Source organism: Chenopodium album, chromosome 10 (assembly GCF_948465745.1).
Source record: "Chenopodium album chromosome 10, dcCheAlbu1.1, whole genome shotgun sequence".
NCBI lineage: Eukaryota > Viridiplantae > Streptophyta > Magnoliopsida > Caryophyllales > Amaranthaceae > Chenopodium > Chenopodium album.
Genome location: NC_137843.1, coordinates 55900473 through 55920002, shown reverse-complemented (window position 1 = coordinate 55920002; position 19530 = coordinate 55900473). Strand labels below are relative to the sequence as shown.

Sequence of the window (19530 nt, the reverse complement as noted above, 5' to 3'; positions counted from 1 at the left end):
GGCTAATAAATCAATCAATTCGACTTAGTACGACTTTAGGCATGTCCATTTAGAGTAAAATTACTGGAAACAGTCCAGATTAATGTTCCAGCAATGGCACAGGAATTTGGACTGTGGCGCTGCAGTTTAGTGTCTGTCGCCTGGCGACAGTTTTGTCGTCTGGCGACAGACTCTAAACAGTGGCGACGGTCCTGTTGTTTTAGCGACAGTCCAGTTCTTTTGCTCGAGTCATCACGACGAGTCTAACGCTTAGTTTCACAATGCAAAAATATCAACTATTCTCTAGGTTAATATATAATGCCAAGGGATCCAAAAAAAAAAAGAAAAAAAAAAGATATTCAATACCTCATGGCAATGTGCCGTAATCTTCGACGTACAAGTCTAGCATTTAAACTGCATCATCAGAAACAAATAATAATTGGAAACTCAGAATTTACAACAGGTGTGATTCTACAAATTAAAATCTAAATAGAAAATAACTGATATTCCTATAGGAAATATATTTAGTATTTCAACTGATTAGAGATGGGAACTGAGTGCAATGTGATAAAATTTAAGAGTAAAAAATCTGGTTTATGTTATTAGTGTCGAATAGCTGGTATATGAGCACAGCAGCACGCTGACAAATAAACAACACTCTAATGTTAGCTAGTTGAGAACAACACTAAATACGTCTCATGACAACTTATGAAAATGAGGGAATGCCAAATACAGAAGTCCAAACATGAAAGCGAAGAGGGAACCTTGTTGGATATGTAACTTCAACTCCAGTGACTTCCTTAGATATAGACTTCAAGAAGAGCTCGCTTGGCTTGACCCGAGAAAGCAACCATAACCCGACACTGCATAAAAGTTTAGGCTTAAAATAAGGAATATGATAGGAAGTCCAGTAAATCACAGCAGGCAAAGAGAAAATTTACATCTAAGAGTACCCATAAATCTTGTTTTTGAAAGACCCTTGCGGCGCCTTCTCCAAACCCGTCCAAGCTGTATTCATCTTTAGAAAAAAAAAGATGCTTAACTGATTGAACGGAATACATCAAAATAAGGCACATGCAATTAGCTTTGCACTCATAAATTTATGCGCACACAAACAAAAATAAGAAAAATCGAAAGGGAAAACAGATGGAGAACATCAAATGGGTAACAATGTAACATATCAAACAGGTGGCACAATATTCTGACCATAGTACCCAAATTTGCCCCATTTTTATTCAACTTCTCAACATCTTAACGAATGAAAATGTGAGACATTAGTTCTAAGTATCAAACTGGTTGTTCTTAGTTTGTGCCCGTCCAACTGAATCGGGCATGAGTGGCATCCACCAACCCACTAGAAGCTCAAAACCAAACTGAAATTGCTGCTTCAATATGAAAAGATGGCAGCTTAGAAACTACAAATGACAAATGGGGAAGTAGTATCTAATCCTAAGTTCATCGCAAGATACCTACACAATATGAAAAAAGGTTCACACTATTGCTTCATAATACCATATTACGATTGCATTCAACGATCGAGCAAGCGGTAACTAATCTTTGCAGCAAACACCCCATGACAATTGATCATTACTCCAATTAGAAAATGACTATCCAAAACACCAAAATTGGCAATATATCAACATATGAAAAATAGCCCCGATTATTCATATTTTATACTTAATCTCCCAAGATATTACCCACATTCAGAAATTACCAACATTACAACAACAATCTTGCACCCACACATCATTGCTACCAAAATCAACAACCCCTATTCAAGATTATAATGTCAGCCAATAACAATCAAACCAAGAATGCAAAAACTTTTATACAACGGGTGTATCGTATACAACAGACTCAATCACCCCCAGATCACACCCACAAAATTGCAGTAATGTAAAAGAGGGAGGAGAGAGAAAGACCTTATGTGAGACAAAATCAACAAGAAGCTCAGCATTAGCAGTAGCAGGTTGAGAAGAGGATGAGAGAGACTTCCAAAGATCTCTAACAGTAGTAGGCGTAGACGATAAATTTGACGCATCGCCGGAAATTAAGGAATCCATTGATCTGCTAAAACACCAATTCCTCCCTTTTACGGGAAACACTACCAATCTAGCTCGCATCATTGTTGTTTAATTGAAATTAATGTTTAAAGATTTAGAAAGAAGGGAGGGTTTAACGAAGGATAATAAACCCTAGAAATACAAAAGGATGGAAATCATGGAATTTGGGGATTTTTTTCAGGTGAGAGAAATGAAGAAGGAATGACAAAGAGAGAGAAAACGGCGGGATTTTGAAGAATTGATGAATCAAGTGTTGTTTGGTTAAACCAACGAATTAAAATTTGTAGAATTAGAAATGAGTTTTCCACCATGGGGCGCTTGGAAGTTGGAATGAGGCAGGTTATATTCAGCTTATTTTCAGTTCAGTTCAATTTATTTCAGCTTTAATAATTTCACTTCAGTTTTGTTCTTATCTTAATTTCCTTCTTTTATAAAATATTTAGTTCAGCTTATCTCAGTCAATAAAAACAGGCCCTAAGGGATAATAAAAGTCAAACTAGGTAAATTATAGTTGATTAGAGTTATTACTGCAGGGAGACAAGGTGTTTATGAATAAATTAAGGTTGTAGTGATATAAAAGAGAGGGGTGAAGGAATCATTACCCTCAAAATGAGCTCCACCAGCCGGTTTTGACCTCCGGCTACCGTGGACGATAACTGGTTTTGGCCTCTGCCACGGTAATCGGTTTTGGCCTCCGGTTACCGTCCACGGTAACCGGTTTTGGCCTCCGGTTGACCATGGTAACCAAAGCCCAAAACCGGTTTACCGCGGAGCTTTGGTCGATCCCAGTTCTTTTTCCGTCGAGCCACCTTGATCACTATTCATTTCTCATCAACGTTTGTCGTCGTTGTGGCTGTCCAGTGTAGAAGGTGGTGGTTGATGGACTAATGTTAGAGCATGAAACTGGGAAAAAAACAGTTAGTAAGGACAAGATTGTCAATTTGATTGAAATGATGGCGGTGGCATTAAATTTGAACAGCGGTATTTAACATCCCCAAAAAAAACATGCGTTAACAAACGTGCAAAATTATAATGAGAAATATTTAGTAATGGATGGAGTTGTTTGAAGCTTTACACCTAACGTTTATGACTTTAGGAAAATTTAAAGAGTTAAGACATGTTCATATAAACTGAACTGAACTGATTAGAGCTGAACTGAACTAAACAGAATAGAGTTGAAATGAATATTTTATGGATTTGGAAATTATGAACTGAAGTGAATCAAGTGATTGGAGTTGAATTGAACTGAAGTGATATTAAGGTGAAGTGAACAGGCCCTTAGTGGGCTTAATGTTTCATTCCTTTCATGGGTTATATATATACACTAAATTCATATGTGGCTGACCGTCAGGGTTACTCGGTCAGGGATTAGTCGAGGTTAATCGGCCAGTTAGGGGTTACTCGATCGGTTTAAATTACTCGATCAGGGGTTACTTGGTTAGTCGGGGGTTACCCGATCAAATCAGTGTTTTAGTGTGAGTGTCAGCCGACCACACTGTGTGGCCAGCCACATAGTAAACGCACTAATATGTTCACTAACTACTTGTTTAGTTAGGTTCACGAGCTATTCATTTGACGTGATAAGATGTGATATCTTAAAGACGCAAGGTGATTTTATATGAAATTTTGATATGAATTCATTTTATAACTTTTTTAAAATTATTGACGTATTCATAATTGTTAATTTGAATATAAATTTATAATTAGGATTTAATTATCATACTAATTTTAAGATTTCCAAAAGTCTGAATCACAAAGCTCATTTAGTAATTTAGTAAATTTAGAAGAGTTTGTTTATAATTAAGTTGTGTTCGTTCATGAAAAACGCTCATTTGTCAAGTAGTCCACGAGCCGTTCGCAAACACTATAGTTACCAAAATATTTGTACTCAATTCCTATGGTGCAATAATAAAAAAACGGAGAAAGTATATAAAACCAATCCCCTTCCCTATCAGCAACCTTTCCCCGGCCCTCCAGCAACCCCACGTCTGCGCCCCACCCCCCTACCAACGCCGGCGACACCATCGCCCTTCCCCCGCGTCGACGACACCAGCCAAAACCCTAGCAGCTTCCAACCACCACGAAACACCCACGAATCCCCTCCCCTAAAACAAACGAAAAACCCACGAATCCCCCTAACCCCTAACCGCAACTAAGGTTTTCAATGGTCGGTGAAGGAGCGTTTGGGGGTTTCGGTGGTGGGAGGAGCAGGTTTGTGGGTTTTTCGTGGGAAGGGAGAGATATTTCGGTGATGGTTTGGGGCGAGGGGAATAGGGTTTCGGTGATAGTGGTTCGAGGGAGGGGGAGGGCGGTGACCGGCGACCAGGTGGGATAGCTGGGCTGGCACCGCCGGGGATGGGGGAAGGGAACTGTGTGGTGGAGCTGTTGGTGGAGGAGGAAGGGTGGCTGGTGGTAAGACAGGGATGTGTTTTTTTTTTAAATTTTTTTTTTGAATTATTTTATCTGTTAATTAAGTATGATTAAATCTTTATTTAGGAGTTAATTAAATTCTTAAACGAATTATATATATATATATATATATATATATATATATATATATATATATATATATATATATATATATATATATATATATATATATATATATATATATATATATATATATATATATATATATATATATATATATATATATATATATATATATATATATATATATATATATAGTTAACCGGTTATATAGGTTGTAGGTAAAATATCCGTTTAAAGCGAATAGTCCCTAAAGTTTGTATTATTTAGAAATAATTTAAAGTTTGACTTGTTTTTAGCGGACCACTCAAAGTATGACACTTGTCATGTTTCGATTAAAAAATTTCCCGTCACTTTTTTCTTTCCATTTTTTTTTCTCTTTTTTACAAAATCTTCATTAATATTATTTTATATATCCTATGATATTTAACTTTCAATTTGGCAACTATATACGAAATATATTCTATGGATTATATGCAATTATGCATATCTTTCATATTTTTTATAATAGGTATTTTTCTATAATAAACAAATACATAATAAGGTAATATATTAGAATAATAAAATGTACTACTCCCATACTTCGTATCATTCTACAACGTATTTTTTCTTCGAAAGTTGTTTTGCTCTAACCAGGATTTGATACTTTAGCTATTATTTTACGGAGTATAATATTTATTGATTTATTTTATAATACTCCCTTCGTCCCCTTTTGATAGTCCCTTATGGGCATTATTCAAGGGAATTAATAAGCACAAATAAGAATAGTAAAAGTACATTGAAAAAGTAAATTGACATTGGGTATGAAAAAAAATTGAGAGAGAAAAAGTAATAAAAGTACATGGAAAAATAAAATTTACATGGAAAATTTAAATTTGCACAAATATTGTTGCAAATTGGAGGAAATTTTGGTTAAAAAATTAATATTAATGGTTGTTGGAAAAAGCAAATGGATGAACATTTTGGGAATAAAATTTGCCCATAAGGGACTATCATTTGGGGACGGAGGGAGTAATAACATTACAATTCAATAACTATAAACATAAATATAAAACAAAATTAAAAAATCATGATTATTAATTTTCATAAACCTTTTTGAGGTATACACACACTTGTGCGAGGTTCGGCTAGAGCTACGTTTGGCCTGATTCCTAAAGGATACGTAGGCAACCTCATATTGAGGTGCGGCCATAATAAAAATGCATTCATTTTCACATTCACACACTTACACCATGATCATGTCAAGGGATTTCCAATGCTCATCCCTATTCACTTAGAGCTAGACTTGGGGGCTTGATCCTTACATCATTAGCCTACCTAGCCTAAGAGTCATCATTATTTGACTCTTATCAAATAATACTTTTCCATACACTTAGCCTTTGCAGCCTAACTTTAGTGTTACTTTCACACACATCACAGATACATGACTAAATAGACTTCCAATTAGGAACCTTTTGTCATGAAGTCTTAGCATAACGTTGAAGCATGCTTTGTCATATCAACATCACTCATCACTTATAATCATCATTGTATCAAGAAGTATGAAGTACTTAGCCTCCATGCCTAAGTTACCTAAATACTTTCATAATCGAGTCAACTAAGATAGTTTAGGATGAATTAATCCTTGCACCTTGAGGGATAGTATCAAATGCATATACTTGATTAAGCTCATTCAACATGCACCATCAAACACTTCGATTCTTTTTCGTGTCTTTCTTTTTCGGGAGAAAGTCGGTACCCTCCACAAAAATGACGGAAAATTTTTGCTTTTTTGCATTTTCAAGTCGCACTTTACACACGAGTCATGTACATTGAGTCATGTTGTGTCATATCACATCGAGTGGATTCTAACACATGTGTCAAACGCTTTGAGTCGAGTCATGACAAGTCAATGAGTCAAGAAACACTAAGCCTTAGGTCAACCCTAATATAATAAAATAAAAGATGAGCAAAGTCCTATAGTCATAAATATAGATGCAGGTACATTCTAGCGAGCAAGAATGTTTCCGGATTTTTTCGAAAAACCGCGAGTATAGATATATGAGATTCTTTCAAGATGAGAGAAGTTTGAGCAAAATTATATGGAGATGAAGAGCCTTGATTTGCAAAAGATTTGAGCAGATTTGGTTGTAAGGAAATGACCAAATTGAAAGTTCGAAGCGATATCGCGGCGACAGAAGGTTTTGGCTTGCGCTGGTGCGGCGACAGGTCACGTGGCTTCATGATGTGGTCATATGGATCTTATACAGCAATTTTGGGTTCCTTGGTACGCCAGTTAGCCCCTCTAAGCAATTTGACATGATTTAGTGATCGGCTCGATTACAATCAACAATAAGTGATCGGCCTGACAAAAGATCGTCTCACTTAGCTTAAAGCGCCTAAGCATTGGCTCATCGCAAGCACCAAGGTAACGGTTCACAACGATTTCAATTCCTAGGATGGAAGAAGATTTGAAGATTCGAGATGACGAAGCCTTCAACAGGGGGCTTTAAGATAAAAAGAGTCTATTTCTTGGATTTAATAAGGACGGTTTGAGATGAAGCGACCTTCAATAGCTTTCACTATGATTGGGGAGGTTATTATTTGAGAAGAATGATTCAAGATGAAGCGGTCTTTGATAGCTTTCGCTAAGATTGTGAAGGTTATCACTTGATTTGAGAAGATAGCACGAGATGGGCAATCTTCGACAACGCCCGCTAAGATTGTGGAAGTTGTCATCAAGATTTGAGAAGATAGCACGAGATGGGCGGTCTTCGACAACATTCGCTAAGATTGTGGAGGTTGTCACCTAGATTTGAGAAGAGCGGTTCGTGATGAGGCGGTCTTCGACGACATTCGCTAAGATTGTGGAGGTTGTCACCTAGATTTGAGAAGAGCGGTTCGTGATGAGGCGGTCTTCGACGACATTCGCTAAGATTGTGAAAGTTGTCACCATGATTCAAGGAAAAGCTCGAGATGTAGCAGCAATGATAGACAACGTTCCCTAGGATGTGGAGAGTTGTCACAAATCTTGGAGATGGCGAAGTAAGGCCACCTTCGGCGGTCCCTCAAGGTAAAGAAGAGATTGTCTATAGCGGCGACATACTGCTGTGGCGACGTATTGCCACACCTAGAAGATGACGACATACAGTTATTTTCGACGATGTTCCCGAAATACTGTGGAGGATTGTCACCAAGAATATTGAAGGCGACGACATATGGTTATCTTCAACGATGGCGTTCACGAGGCACTGTGGAGGTTGTCACAAACAACATACAGATGAAGCAACAGCAAATGGTTACTTTCGGAGACGTGTGCTCGACGGTGCAAGATATGCGTTTCTTAACTCTTTTATCTGTTTTAACTAATGATTGGTTTGCAGGTATCGGCGTTATAAGAATGATTTGGAATCGCAGAACGTTCTGAATCATTCTCCGTCCCTATCGATACTTTGACTCTCGTTTTTTTGAAACATAAGTTTCTTCAAACTCAGTCAAAGTGGGGGCTTCTGTAGACACCCATTTGTGTCTCCCCAAAACCAAACCCAGTGATGAATGCCTTGCACGTTGTGTTATTATCGAATTAGGTGAAAGTGATTTGAAAGCCAAGTGTTGCGGTTTAGTTTTAATTAAAATTCTTTTCTCTCTGTTTTTGAAAATGACTTTATTTATTTGAAAACGTCCAATTCCAGTTTATTTTGGTCCATAATAAGGGTCCAATAATGGTGTAGATGGATGGGGCTCGAAGAGACTTTTCCAACGATATATTATAAGCCCGATTCCGATGAATATTGAGGAAGTTATGGCCAAAATACTAAACTGGGCCCGGTTATTTATTTTAATACGGCCCAATGATCTAGAGGAGGGCCCAATATTAATTATTATTCCTAAAATTATTAGGATTAATTATAGTTTTCTAGAAGTTTCTAGAAAGTTCCTTTTAATTCTAATATTGTTAGATTTAATAATTAATTATCTTTAAAAGATTTTTATTTGGAATAAAATATTGTTTTGTTATCTTAAAAGTATGTATTTTATCTTCTGTACGGATTCCGTAGATCAAGTTGATTAAAGATCGGATTCCGCGTGAAGAAAAACGCGTTAATACAGGCTGTCGCCAAACGACAGGTCTGTCGCCGCGCGACAGACCCTGTCGCCGCGCGACAGACCCTGTCGCCTCGCGACAGACATTGTCGCGTCGCGACAGAGTTAATTCCTGGCGACAGCGTGGAGTTTTATTCCTTATCAAATTCTATGTTTTTCCGGATTATTTTCATTATAAATAGCGTCCGAATCTCTGTTTTCAAAATGATCTACAAACAATTCTCTTTCAACTTTCATCAATTCTCATCAACTCTCATCCTCAATTTTCTCTATTCTCTCTCAAGAATTACTTAATTCTTTTCTTTCTCTCTTCCTAAACAACCTTTTTAAATACAATATTCCGCATTCACAAGACTTAGAGTCTCTTAGCCAAGTTCGAAGTTGCCTTCGCCCTAGACGTGCAAGGTTGATATTTTCTGAGGGTTTGGTCCAAAACTAGTCAAAACTTTATTTAATTTGATTTCAATTTAATTCTTTAATTCTTTAATTATTCTTTATTATTTTCATTGAAGTTTACTAACTTGTGTATTTTGTTATTAGAAAGAGGTACGAGGCTTCAAAGTAAGTAGATTAGCTTACTCCCTATTTCTTTCACAATGTAGATTGCATGCTTATTATTGTTTATGATTCCTAGTATCATGTTAGGATGCTTTTAATGCTTTCTAGTATCATGTTAGGATGTTATTTATGCTTTCTAGTATCATGTTTAGGGTGCCTTTATCCTTTCTAATATCATGTTAGTACCATGTTAGGTTTGAAGCTTTGATCTTTATTGCTTAGTGACATGCTAGGAGATGTTATTAATCTTGTTAGTATCATGCCTAGGATCTTGCTATTATATTTAAGCTTTATTATGCCTTATCATGCTATTATCATTATTGTTATTGATTTATTATTATGTTGCTTGATATATTTTATTGTTATTGCTTGATCACACCTTTTATGCTTGTTTAAAGGGAATTTGTACTTGAAATCACGCTTAATAAGATAATTAATAATTTGGTTTAGGCTAAAGTGATTTTAACTCAAGTGATCGCCAATAATAGTCTTATTTGTGCATTAATATTCAACCAACATAGATTAAACAGGGTAGGTTTAATATAATGTTTGTATGTTATTCGAAAAGCGCACATGAATACGAGCAGAACAAACTAGAGGCCTATTTTATAGGGCGGGTCCTTTCTTTTGTAGATTGGATTCGTACCCTCATCCCCGGACCCTGTTTGGTTCAAGACCTTATGGAGTAGTTGATGGTCCTTTGGATTGTCTTTTGGGTTTACAAGTTCCTAAAACTTGTTGGCGACTCTTTTTGCTCTTTGTCTTTCCCTTTGGAACGCCACCGTACTTTAGTGTATGATCACAGTGGGGTTCAAGTTTGGGGTTATCATAATGCTTGAAATATTCCCTACAAAGGGCAATCATTACTATGATTTGATTAACTTGTTAGTAGTCATACCCTTTGAGGTATAAAAACTACCAAGTCAATCAAACCATTCAGAATATGGAATAGGCGAACGTCGAATAAAAGGGCATACCCCCCCATCGTACGAAAGCGCAAAAATGTAAAAATACGAAAAATTTGCTAAGTACGAAATAGATGAAATGGAAAACCGCTCAGAAGGCGGCAAAGCTTGCATTAATTAAAATCGCTCAAAATGCGGCAAAATATCTTACAAAAAACCGCTCAAAAAAGGCGGCACTTAATAAAAAGAAAAAGAAAAATTGTTCAACGAAAGCAGATAAATGAAAAGCTAAAATCAGGGGACAGCCTGGGCTCTGTTTAGCTGGATCTTGGCCTTGGACGGGTTCCTCGGAGGCAAGGAGGGATGTATCATCAGCGGGCTCTCCTTTGCTTTCCTCTTCGCCCTCAGCTCCGCCCGTCCCCTTCTCATCTTCCTCATCTTCTGAGGTAGCTGGTGTAACGTCCAGCTCGGAGAAGGCTGGCCGGCCTTCTTAGCCTCTTCCTTGAGGCAGACGAAGTTAAGGGGTTTGGTGAAGCGCTCCTGATAGTAGGCGGCCTCACCTTCATCCACCATGAGCTCAAATGTTTCGAAGAAGTGGCTCTTCAACCTATCCTCAGCATTCTGCTCGATGCGGACGACCTCGTCTGCACTAGGGGGCCGAGGTGTTTTCAGTTGTTGGTTTAAGTCCTCAACGGACTTCTTTAAAGTCTCCACCTTGGCCCGGAGAGCGTTCACCTCATCCAAGGCCTCTTTCAGATTCTTTTGGGCGAGGGCAACGTCGCTTTTCAGCTTCTCAGAGGCCTTGAACCCTTCTTTCCAGCGCTGGCCGTCCAGGACAGCCTGATCCCTTTCTTGTCTCATGGTCTCCCTGGCCAAGGTCTCTTGTTCAAGAGCCTTGCCCAGCTTGACCAGATCTTCAGCTTGCCGCGCCGCCTTGTCGGACAGTGCGTTGATCTGGGTCTCAAAATAAGTGCCCTGGACGGCAGCCGTCCCAGTAACAGCGTCCTGGGCCTTTTGGACCTTCTCCCAGGCTCTTTTCGGCTTTTCATTTTCTTTATCCTTCCACTCAAGGAAGGCGGTCAGCCGCAGGAAGAGCTGCGTACAAGACAAAATAAGTTAGCAAAAGAAAGATGAAAAATATTCTAAGTATGGGAGTTGGGAAAAGCTACCTCAGCGCTGCATTGGGCCGAGGAAGCTCTCATGAATCCCCCGCAGCTTGTCTCACTGCTCAGCTGGGACGGCCCTGGCCATGGCTTCCCTCATGGCCTTTCTGTCCGCCCCAGTAAGAGACTGGCCGGGCAGCTTCATGTTCAACTCCTCTGTAATATCTGCACACAAGTGAAAAAGAGTTTAGCTTAAGCAAGTAGACTTAAAAGGAAAGAGTGTGCAAAGTTGTTAAATCTAACCGTCTGAGAAGCTCGGAGGAGAAAGAGGGTTGAAGGTGAATGGAGGAGGCGGCCAGGTTGGTCACCGGTCGACTGAGAGGCCTCAATCCAATCAGATTTTTGGACTCTTTGGACGGGCGGAGTCACGTTTGCCCCGGTCGGTTTTGCCGGGGTCGACTTACCCCCATCGTCCGTTTTCACGGACTCATCATGGACCGGCTTAGCGGCCGGATCCACGGACTTGGAGACCCCGCTATTACCCAGTCGGGGTTGCTCTCCTTTGGCCTGCTTAAAAGCAGTCCGCGACGTAGTTTTTGCCGCGGTGGTGGAAGTGGTCTTAGTTGCAACCGTCTTCCTTTGCTTGGACGCCTTCCCGTCCTTGTCATTTTTAGCAACCGAGGACGGCTGCTTTCGTTTAGCCCTTGGGGTTGGAGTTGACAGCTGCAAAGAGCAAGCAAAAGTTAAACTCAATAAAACTTTGTCAACGTCCGTGTAGATATAGCTGGGATCCTGCTTCTAACATACCAACTCGGACGAAGAGTAAAAAAAAAATAAAATAAAATAAAATAAAAATTCGGAACAGCGTCCGTGCAGGCTTAGGTAGAAGCCTCCTTCCAACCTAGCAACACGAACACTAGACCTTGAAAGGATTTATACCTCCTTAGTTTGCTCGTACATCTTCTGACGAGCCTCGTATCTGGCCAAGTCAATCTCCCCCTTTTACTCGGGATCCAGCATTGCGTACGCCTCCACTGCAAAATAGAAGAAGAAAAAGAGTTAAAAAAATTTCGAAGAAAATAAGGTGCGTACAAGAGAAACCTAGACATCCCACCTTGGGGCAAGTTCTTGTACAGGCCGCAGGCCGACATGAATGTTGGGTCCCTAAGCCAACTAGCCAAAGGAACCCAGTTCTTGGGCACGGCCACCATCTTTCCGTCCTTCTCCACTCTATTGACCCCAAATTATTCAAGTTGGTACATCTGGCTGGGGTGGACGGGTGGCTTGTACGGCTTATGGACCCCGCGGCCAAGCTGGATCGGCTTGGCATTGAATCGGTTCATCCTAAGGTTGAACTCCACATCTTTGGTCTTGACGCGGTAGAACCGATTCTTCCAATCTCGCCACTTAGAGACACAGTCAACCACCACCATATAGTCTTTGGTGGTGCTAAGGATGAACCAGTCGTCCGTGTGCTTCTCCAGCTTGGTCATGGAGTGCATCTCGCAAAAAACCGGAAAGTCCGGCTTAAATTCCTTGCAGATGCACGTCACCAGGTACCCAAACACATTCAGCCAGCTGTTGGGCATCATCTGGAATAGGGCTATATTGTACTCGTCCAGAACGGTGCGGACGAAAGGGTGAAGGGGGAAACGAAGTCCAACGTCTAAAGCAGCTCGATATACGCTGAATGATCTGCGGCACAGCCGCTCATCCTCCTAGGCGGCCACCGAAAGAGACCTTTTCGGGGCCTTAAGTTCAAATCCTTCTCCCAGCTGGAGAAACGCCTTGTACTTGCCAAAGCCATCATTCAATTAGGCTAAGGCCGTGTTACCCATTGTACAGGCGTACGGATCCTTGAAGTTGTCTATATTGGCGACCGCACCTTCGGCCGCCTCCTCCTCTTCGGCCGACTCACCTTCGGCTTCATCTTCTACCTCCTCACCCTCTTAGTGAGGGGCAGTGCCAAACTCGGAGGACAGCACTCTGTCCAAGTCAGCTGCCTCGGCCGAGCTACGGCTTCTAGAGACGTGGCCTCCCCCGGCTGAAGGAGGCTCTTTAGAAACTAAGGGACTTTTACCCTTGTCTTTAGCAGCGGCCGCCCTGGTTTCCGTAGAAGGGCCACTGCGAGGGGGCAGGTCGGATGGTTCGTTGATAGAGATTCCAACTCTTGGCGTGTCCGACCTGCTATGTTGGAGATGGGGTGGTAAGGGAACTGAAGAGGACGGACCAGTAATGGCCGCCCTAGAAGAGGAAGGAGGCCTCCCACGAGATCGCAACCCGGCCGATTGTCTGGCCGAGTTCGCTTGTTGTGAGGACCTAGGTTCAGGGGTTGGCCCGGACACCCCAGCAGCAGAAGAGACGCCCTGTGCACGATGGCGCTCCTCAAAAGATGAAGTTACTTCCACGATCGAGCAATGAGTACCCGTGGAAGCGGTCGTAGGAGTAGTGGAAGGAGTTTCTAAGTCAGTGTTGTTTGGGTCATATGGAGTTCTAGGGTTCACCAGACTACGTCTGGATTTCTGGCCGCATGGAGATCATGCGTTTGCCTCGTTCTTGCCATGTCCCACTACAGGGACAGAGAAGAATAGGTGGAGGTGAGTTGGTACGCACTAGAAATGGACCCACTCCATGAAGGAGACAACTCGTCTCCGTCCACTCTAGACTCCTCAATCCCAGGCGAACGGCCGGCCTCATGAGGAGAAACGGACGAAGCCGAGTGTTGAGCCAGATTTAAAAAATGAAAAGCAAGAAAATAATACAAGTAAAAAAGGGAAAAAAAAACAGGCGGCCTACCTCTGTATGTGTAAAAAACTTGAAAAGTCTTGAGGGTTGACCGGAAAACTCAAAAATACGTTCGGAAAAATCAAATGCACGGTGGAGCTCCTGAAGATTCAAAGAAAAAACACTTTCTCTCTCTAAAAGCTCTGATCTCTCTCTAAAAATCACAAAGTTCCAAAGTGTGAAAAAGAGGTCAAGATCCCTGTATATATAGGCAAAATTTATGGGGGCATAACGGTAAATTCACCTTTCCCGCCTAAGGAAGCTAAACGGTTATAATTTGAAAAATTAACCTAGAATTTGAAGGGGCAAAAGGACAACCCCGTTAGAATGAACGGACAAAGAGACGACATAATAACGGCGCGTCCGAAATGACGGACAAAATAGACGGAGCTAAAGCTTCCATCTCAACAGATAGACGTCCGCTTTTCCCCAAAAATTGAGGGGGCGTACCTTGTCCGCTTCTTTCTCAGAGCTAGGCGTCCCCTAGAGGATTCTTAGGCGGACGAAAGCAACATGCCAGTCAAAGACGGCCAGCTTCGAGTGAGGCGGATAGACCCAATCACCTCAGCAGTCTACCCAATCCCTGTATACTCGTACGCATCAAGGCAAGTAAAGATCAGAGGAGGCGGCCGTTATTGTACGAGCCACCCCCTTTGAGGGGCAAATGTTTAGGGTGAAAATACCCCATGCACGTGGACCAATCCCGTAGTGACACGTGGCCTAATCAAAAGGTGACACGTGTCACTCTGGGAAGATGCCCCGTGTCCAAGGCATAAAGAGCCCCTGAAATCAACATTTAAGAAGGCCTTATTACATCATGGCCCAAATCCCGAGAGATCTTCATGAAAGCCGCAAAACGGCGCCCCCATATTACACGTGGCATTGCGTGATTGCGCAGCCAATCACATCACGGGATTTTAGGGCACAAACCCTAAAGAGGCACAAACTCCCACCCCTATAAATACCCCAATCATTTATGATGGAAGGGGGGATTACGACATTACATAAAAAGAGCATAAAATAGCTCCAACTTCTCTCTACTTTCTCTCTCTAGCCTTTCCGTTTTAGATCTCTAACTTGATCGTCGGAGGCGAATATTTCGGTAAAGGAATATTCGTTCATTTTGCAGGTGTCCGAGTCTCGTTGCCTGAAGAGCGTGACCAGTATCCGAGGAAATCCAAAAAATACCCGAAACACATATCGTTCTCCATTTTCATTTCCTAATAAACAAAAAGATGAAGAAATTAAACCAAATAGTATAGTCTAATCAATAGTATTAAAGCAGAGAGTAATAATAATATCTACTATTCAATCTATAACAGCTTTGAAAATTAAAAAGTTAAAAGAAAAGTGGCAACTTACTCGCAAGTATCCAAAAGTTTAAAAAAAAAAAAAAAAAAAAAAAAAAAAAAAAAAAAAAAACTTATATGTGGTTGCTGGTTAGGTTTAAGATAAAGAGAAGTCATGTAATATAAGGGCCTAACGAAATAATATATCCTTAGGTTTATAATGGGCTATTAAATATATATTTATATGGCAATGTAATTGGTTTCGGGTACCCATCAGTTACTGGGTCCTAAAAATCAAATATTGGAACCGGAACCGATTCCCGATTTTTGGACCTGAAATGAACTGGAACCGTTTGTACCAGTTTCAGTTCTAGACTCGGCGGATCCTAATCGGCTCCGAGTCCGGGTACCCAGTATTTTTGCTTCCCAAAACCACCCAAATCCACCTGGAAAAAGCTAGCAGACCGTCCCTAAAAACCAATAGAAAGGAGAGAAGAGAAGAGGGTAGTTAGCACTGTAGCAGTTTTCTCCCCCTTTTCCTCCAATTAAAAATCCTAAATATACGGTAAACCAAAAATCAAACGAAATTAAAAACAACTAATCAATTTTATTAACTTTAACAACTTACCTACCTCAAAATTAGATTAATTGATGTTGTTATTTGCCGTAATTCGAGCAAAACAATGGAGTTTTCCCCTTCAATTGACAAAATTCGAGGGTTTGCTGAGAAGAATAGAGGAGTGAGAAAGTCTAATTAGAGGGAAAAAGGGGGAAAAAGAAAGAAATTGGATTTTTTCCGGTGGGCTAGGATTGATTTGGGAAGGCGGTGATGGTGGCTAGCTTAGGTTGATGGTTAGTGGTGTCAGCATCGAAGGTTGAGAGGTGGTTCTAGTGGCGGCTAGGTATTGGTGTCAACGACTAGGGTTGGCTAGGCGGTTATGGTTTTGGTGGTTTGGAGGAGGGAGGAGTTGAGCACGTGACCCTCACGTGAGAGTCAACCGGGTTAAGGTGTTACTTTGAAAAAAAAAAAAAAACTGTTATAAAAAGTGGTTTCTGACAATTTTTCCTTTTTTAATATTTCGTTCGTTAGCTTTTTCCGTTTTAATATTGTTTACTGTCACTTTTATCCTTGATTTGATCAAGTTAATTTTTTCAAAAGTTAAGAAAGTATTTCATACAAAAGAGTACAAAGATTGGCTCCGTTCTCTACATCTTAAAATAATACTTCATCCGTTTTTATTAATTTGCATTTTGGTGCGTACCTTAAGGGAGATAATCAGATGATAGAATAGGTAAACGGACAAATTAATTGGTAAACTTTCACTAATAAGACGAAAGTGATGATTGTTACAATTTATTTTTTTTTATAGCTAGCTTAAACGGACAAAAAGAGAGAACCTTCTAACCTTAAATTGTTACAATTCTTAATAGGGTGCTTTGAGGGAGACGATCTATCTATCCTATCATACCCGTGTTAAATTTTCTTTTTTTTTTGTCCCATCTTCTCTTTTCCACTCCATTTAAGTGTGATATGTTTTGAAAATAAATAAATATGGATATATACATGATATCTATTGTTATTCTTAAAAATGCGACAAATTCTTCTAGACAATACTCCGTGTACATAACCATGTAGAGAGAATACATAACTACTATAACTTGATAGAATGTCCCATAAGCCGAGTACTTAGCCAAAAATTTTAGATGATGTGCAAAAACAAATGAAACAAGCAACTTATTAAGATATACGTCTAAAGTTAATGATCAAATGAACAGAAATTTTCTCAAGTTACTAATATGTCACATAATTTGTAATTAGATGATGAGGATGATTTATTTCCCAACCTAAATAATTTCAACTATCTTTTTAACACCTTTATAAACTCCTCCAAATTCGTTTAATTTCCCTCATAACAACTTTACCTCTCCTAATTAATTCAATATATGAATATGCTACTCATAATCCTAGCAAAAAGGGCAATGTATTTCTTGTTTCTTTTCTTGTTGACTGTCCTTTCTTTTCCCATGTTTATTCACTCTTCCCCTGTTTCAGATCCTGAACTAATAGTTCAACAAGTACAAGGGTATGTTACATTAATCACGTTTCGTCTCCCAAATCAATGATACAAATTAGTACTAGTAGTTTTAAGTGATCAAAAATCGCAAATTGTGCAACTAGTAGTCATAACACAATTGCAAATTTTATGAGATGCAATTGTTTTGTGTAGCTTATAACATACTCCGTAATTTGTCTTCCTTATTGCAGGACGATTAATGCTTCTAGGAGTAGTTTAGCGGCCTCCTCATGTCGTCGGTCAGGAAATCCAATCGATGATTGCTGGCGGTGTAACAAGAACTGGGATAAAAACCGGCAGCTACTGGCTGATTGTACTATTGGCTTTGGTAAGAATGCTGAAGGAGGTAAAAAGGGCAAAATTTATGTTGTTAAAGATGCCAGTGATGATGCTGTCAACCCAAAGAAAGGCACATTAAGATATGGGGTTATACAAGATGAACCATTATGGATAATTTTCGCTATGGATATGGTGATCAAGCTCAAACAGGAGTTGATGATCAATTCCTTCAAGACCATAGATGGAAGAGGTGCTAATGTGCATATAGCCGGTGGACCGTGCATCGTCTTACAAGAGGTTGACAACATCATCATACACGGCATTCACATACACGATTGCAAGCGAGGAGGGAATGCATATGTAAGGAGAACCCCAACTCAATTTGGTTGGAGAAGCAAATCAGATGGTGATGGGATTTCCATCATCTCATCAAAGCATATTTGGGTGGATCATTGCTCTCTGTCTAGATGCACTGATGGCTTGATCGACGCCATTCGTGGCTCCACCGCGATAACCATATCTAACAACTACATGACAGATCATAACAAGGTGATGCTCTTGGGGCATAATGATAATCATAAACAGGACAAGAACATGCAAGTAACAATAGCCTTCAACCATTTTGGAGAGGGCTTAGTTCAAAGAATGCCAAGGTATATATGATTTAAGAAGTTGAAACAATCTTTATATGTCATTTTTATCTATGCACTAAATTTGATATTTTGATCCATTTTTCAGGTGTAGACACGGCTATTTTCATGTCGTAAATAATGACTACACTCAATGGCAAATGTATGCCATTGGAGGCAGTGCAGGACCAACTATCAACAGCCAAGGCAACAGATTCCTAGCTCCTGATAATCGGTCTAATAAAGAGGTGATTTTCACAGAATTGCTTACTATTTACTGTTAACTTTTCAGGCCATATCTAAACCTGACAAAACTAAACCAAGGATCCAAGGTTGTAGTGTTGTACCGTTCCCCATTACCTAATTTAGCTTATGCCATACTTAAATCCGAATTGTACCTGAAATGACAAGACCAATTGGTGAAACAAAATCCAAAAATGACTCGAACCAAAAACCTAAACGCTAATCAGCAATAGCCAATAGACAGTAGCCTTGGCCTAAGATGACTTGAACCGAAGCAAATGACTGATTACCTTAATGACTTGATCCAAATGGTTTGTAACAGGTCACTAAACGGGAGAATGCAGCAGAAAAAGAATGGAAGAAATGGAATTGGACATCAGAAGGGGATTTGTTTCTAAACGGAGCACGATTTGTAAAATCAGGGAGTGGATCATCCTCACCTTATGCCAAGGCCATGAGCTTAAGCGCTCAGCCAGCTTCACTTGTGGCTTCAATGACAAAGGAAGCAGGTGTCCTCAAATGCCAGAAAAACAGAAGCTGCTGATCTATTTCTGAGCTCATATAGGCCAATTAACCCATAGTTTTATTGTTTCATTTGTTTTTTGTTCTTTATTTTTCGATATATATATATAATAAATACAAGAAAATAGACTCAGCTTTCTTCAATGAAACCTTTCATACAGGGATAAAAGTAATCACAGATTCACAAATGTGTTGTTGCTTCATTACATATGTTCAAATGATTATTCTACAGTGTTATAAACATGAATTCAAGAAACATGTTTTATCCATAGAACTTTGACCCAAATTGTTGTTTTTTGTACGAGAATGCTTGAGGTAAATTCAAGCTGTTGGTGATTTTAAACCAAAAAAAGGAGTCAGGCACTTCATGTCCTTCACAAAACTCCATAAGGAATGTTCAATGATATACTATGGCCATACGGGTGTATTCATTGCTGCCAAGATGATCTAAAGATCAGAAAGAAAGACCGATCAACTCCATGACATGATCGCCTCCACAATAACTAGTTCACTAGGGAATCCATTTTA

At 39.8% G+C, this 19530-nt stretch overlaps 2 protein-coding genes across 2 annotated transcripts; one reads left to right on the top strand and one right to left on the bottom strand.

Annotated features, from left to right (window-relative positions):
* Positions 1-338: 338 nt before the first annotated feature.
* On the bottom strand, positions 339-2312 carry LOC145565458 (uncharacterized). Its single transcript, XM_081625455.1, has 4 exons — positions 1902-2312; positions 933-997; positions 744-842; positions 339-393 (listed from the first exon to the last, which is right to left on the bottom strand). Exons 1-4 carry the CDS (start codon positions 2103-2105, stop codon positions 339-341), a joined length of 423 nt encoding a protein of 140 aa, XP_081481581.1. The 5' UTR covers positions 2106-2312.
* Positions 2313-17234: 14922 nt separating this feature from the next.
* On the top strand, positions 17235-19024 carry LOC145564210 (putative pectate lyase 5). Its single transcript, XM_081624539.1, has 4 exons — positions 17235-17338; positions 17521-18261; positions 18347-18485; positions 18803-19024. The coding sequence occupies exons 1-4, from the start codon at positions 17235-17237 to the stop codon at positions 19022-19024; spliced, it is 1206 nt and encodes a 401-aa protein (XP_081480665.1).
* The last annotated feature ends 506 nt before the right edge of the window (positions 19025-19530 follow it).

Bases quoted from the DNA above. Each gene is read 5' to 3' on its own strand.
- LOC145565458 (XM_081625455.1), bottom strand. From the start codon at position 2,105: ATGATGCGAGCTAGATTGGTAGTGTTTCCCGTAAAAGGGAGGAATTGG. The intron at 843-932 runs GTACTCTTAGAT...ACTTTTATGCAG, and splicing joins TTCAAAAACAAGATTTATGG to TGTCGGGTTATGGTTGCTTT. The intron at 394-743 runs GTTCCCTCTTCG...CTGATGATGCAG, and splicing joins GAAGTTACATATCCAACAAG to TTTAAATGCTAGACTTGTAC.
- LOC145564210 (XM_081624539.1), top strand. From the start codon at position 17,235: ATGTATTTCTTGTTTCTTTTCTTGTTGACTGTCCTTTCTTTTCCCATG. The intron at 17,339-17,520 runs GTATGTTACATT...TCCTTATTGCAG, and splicing joins ATAGTTCAACAAGTACAAGG to GACGATTAATGCTTCTAGGA. The intron at 18,486-18,802 runs GTGATTTTCACA...GGTTTGTAACAG, and splicing joins ATAATCGGTCTAATAAAGAG to GTCACTAAACGGGAGAATGC.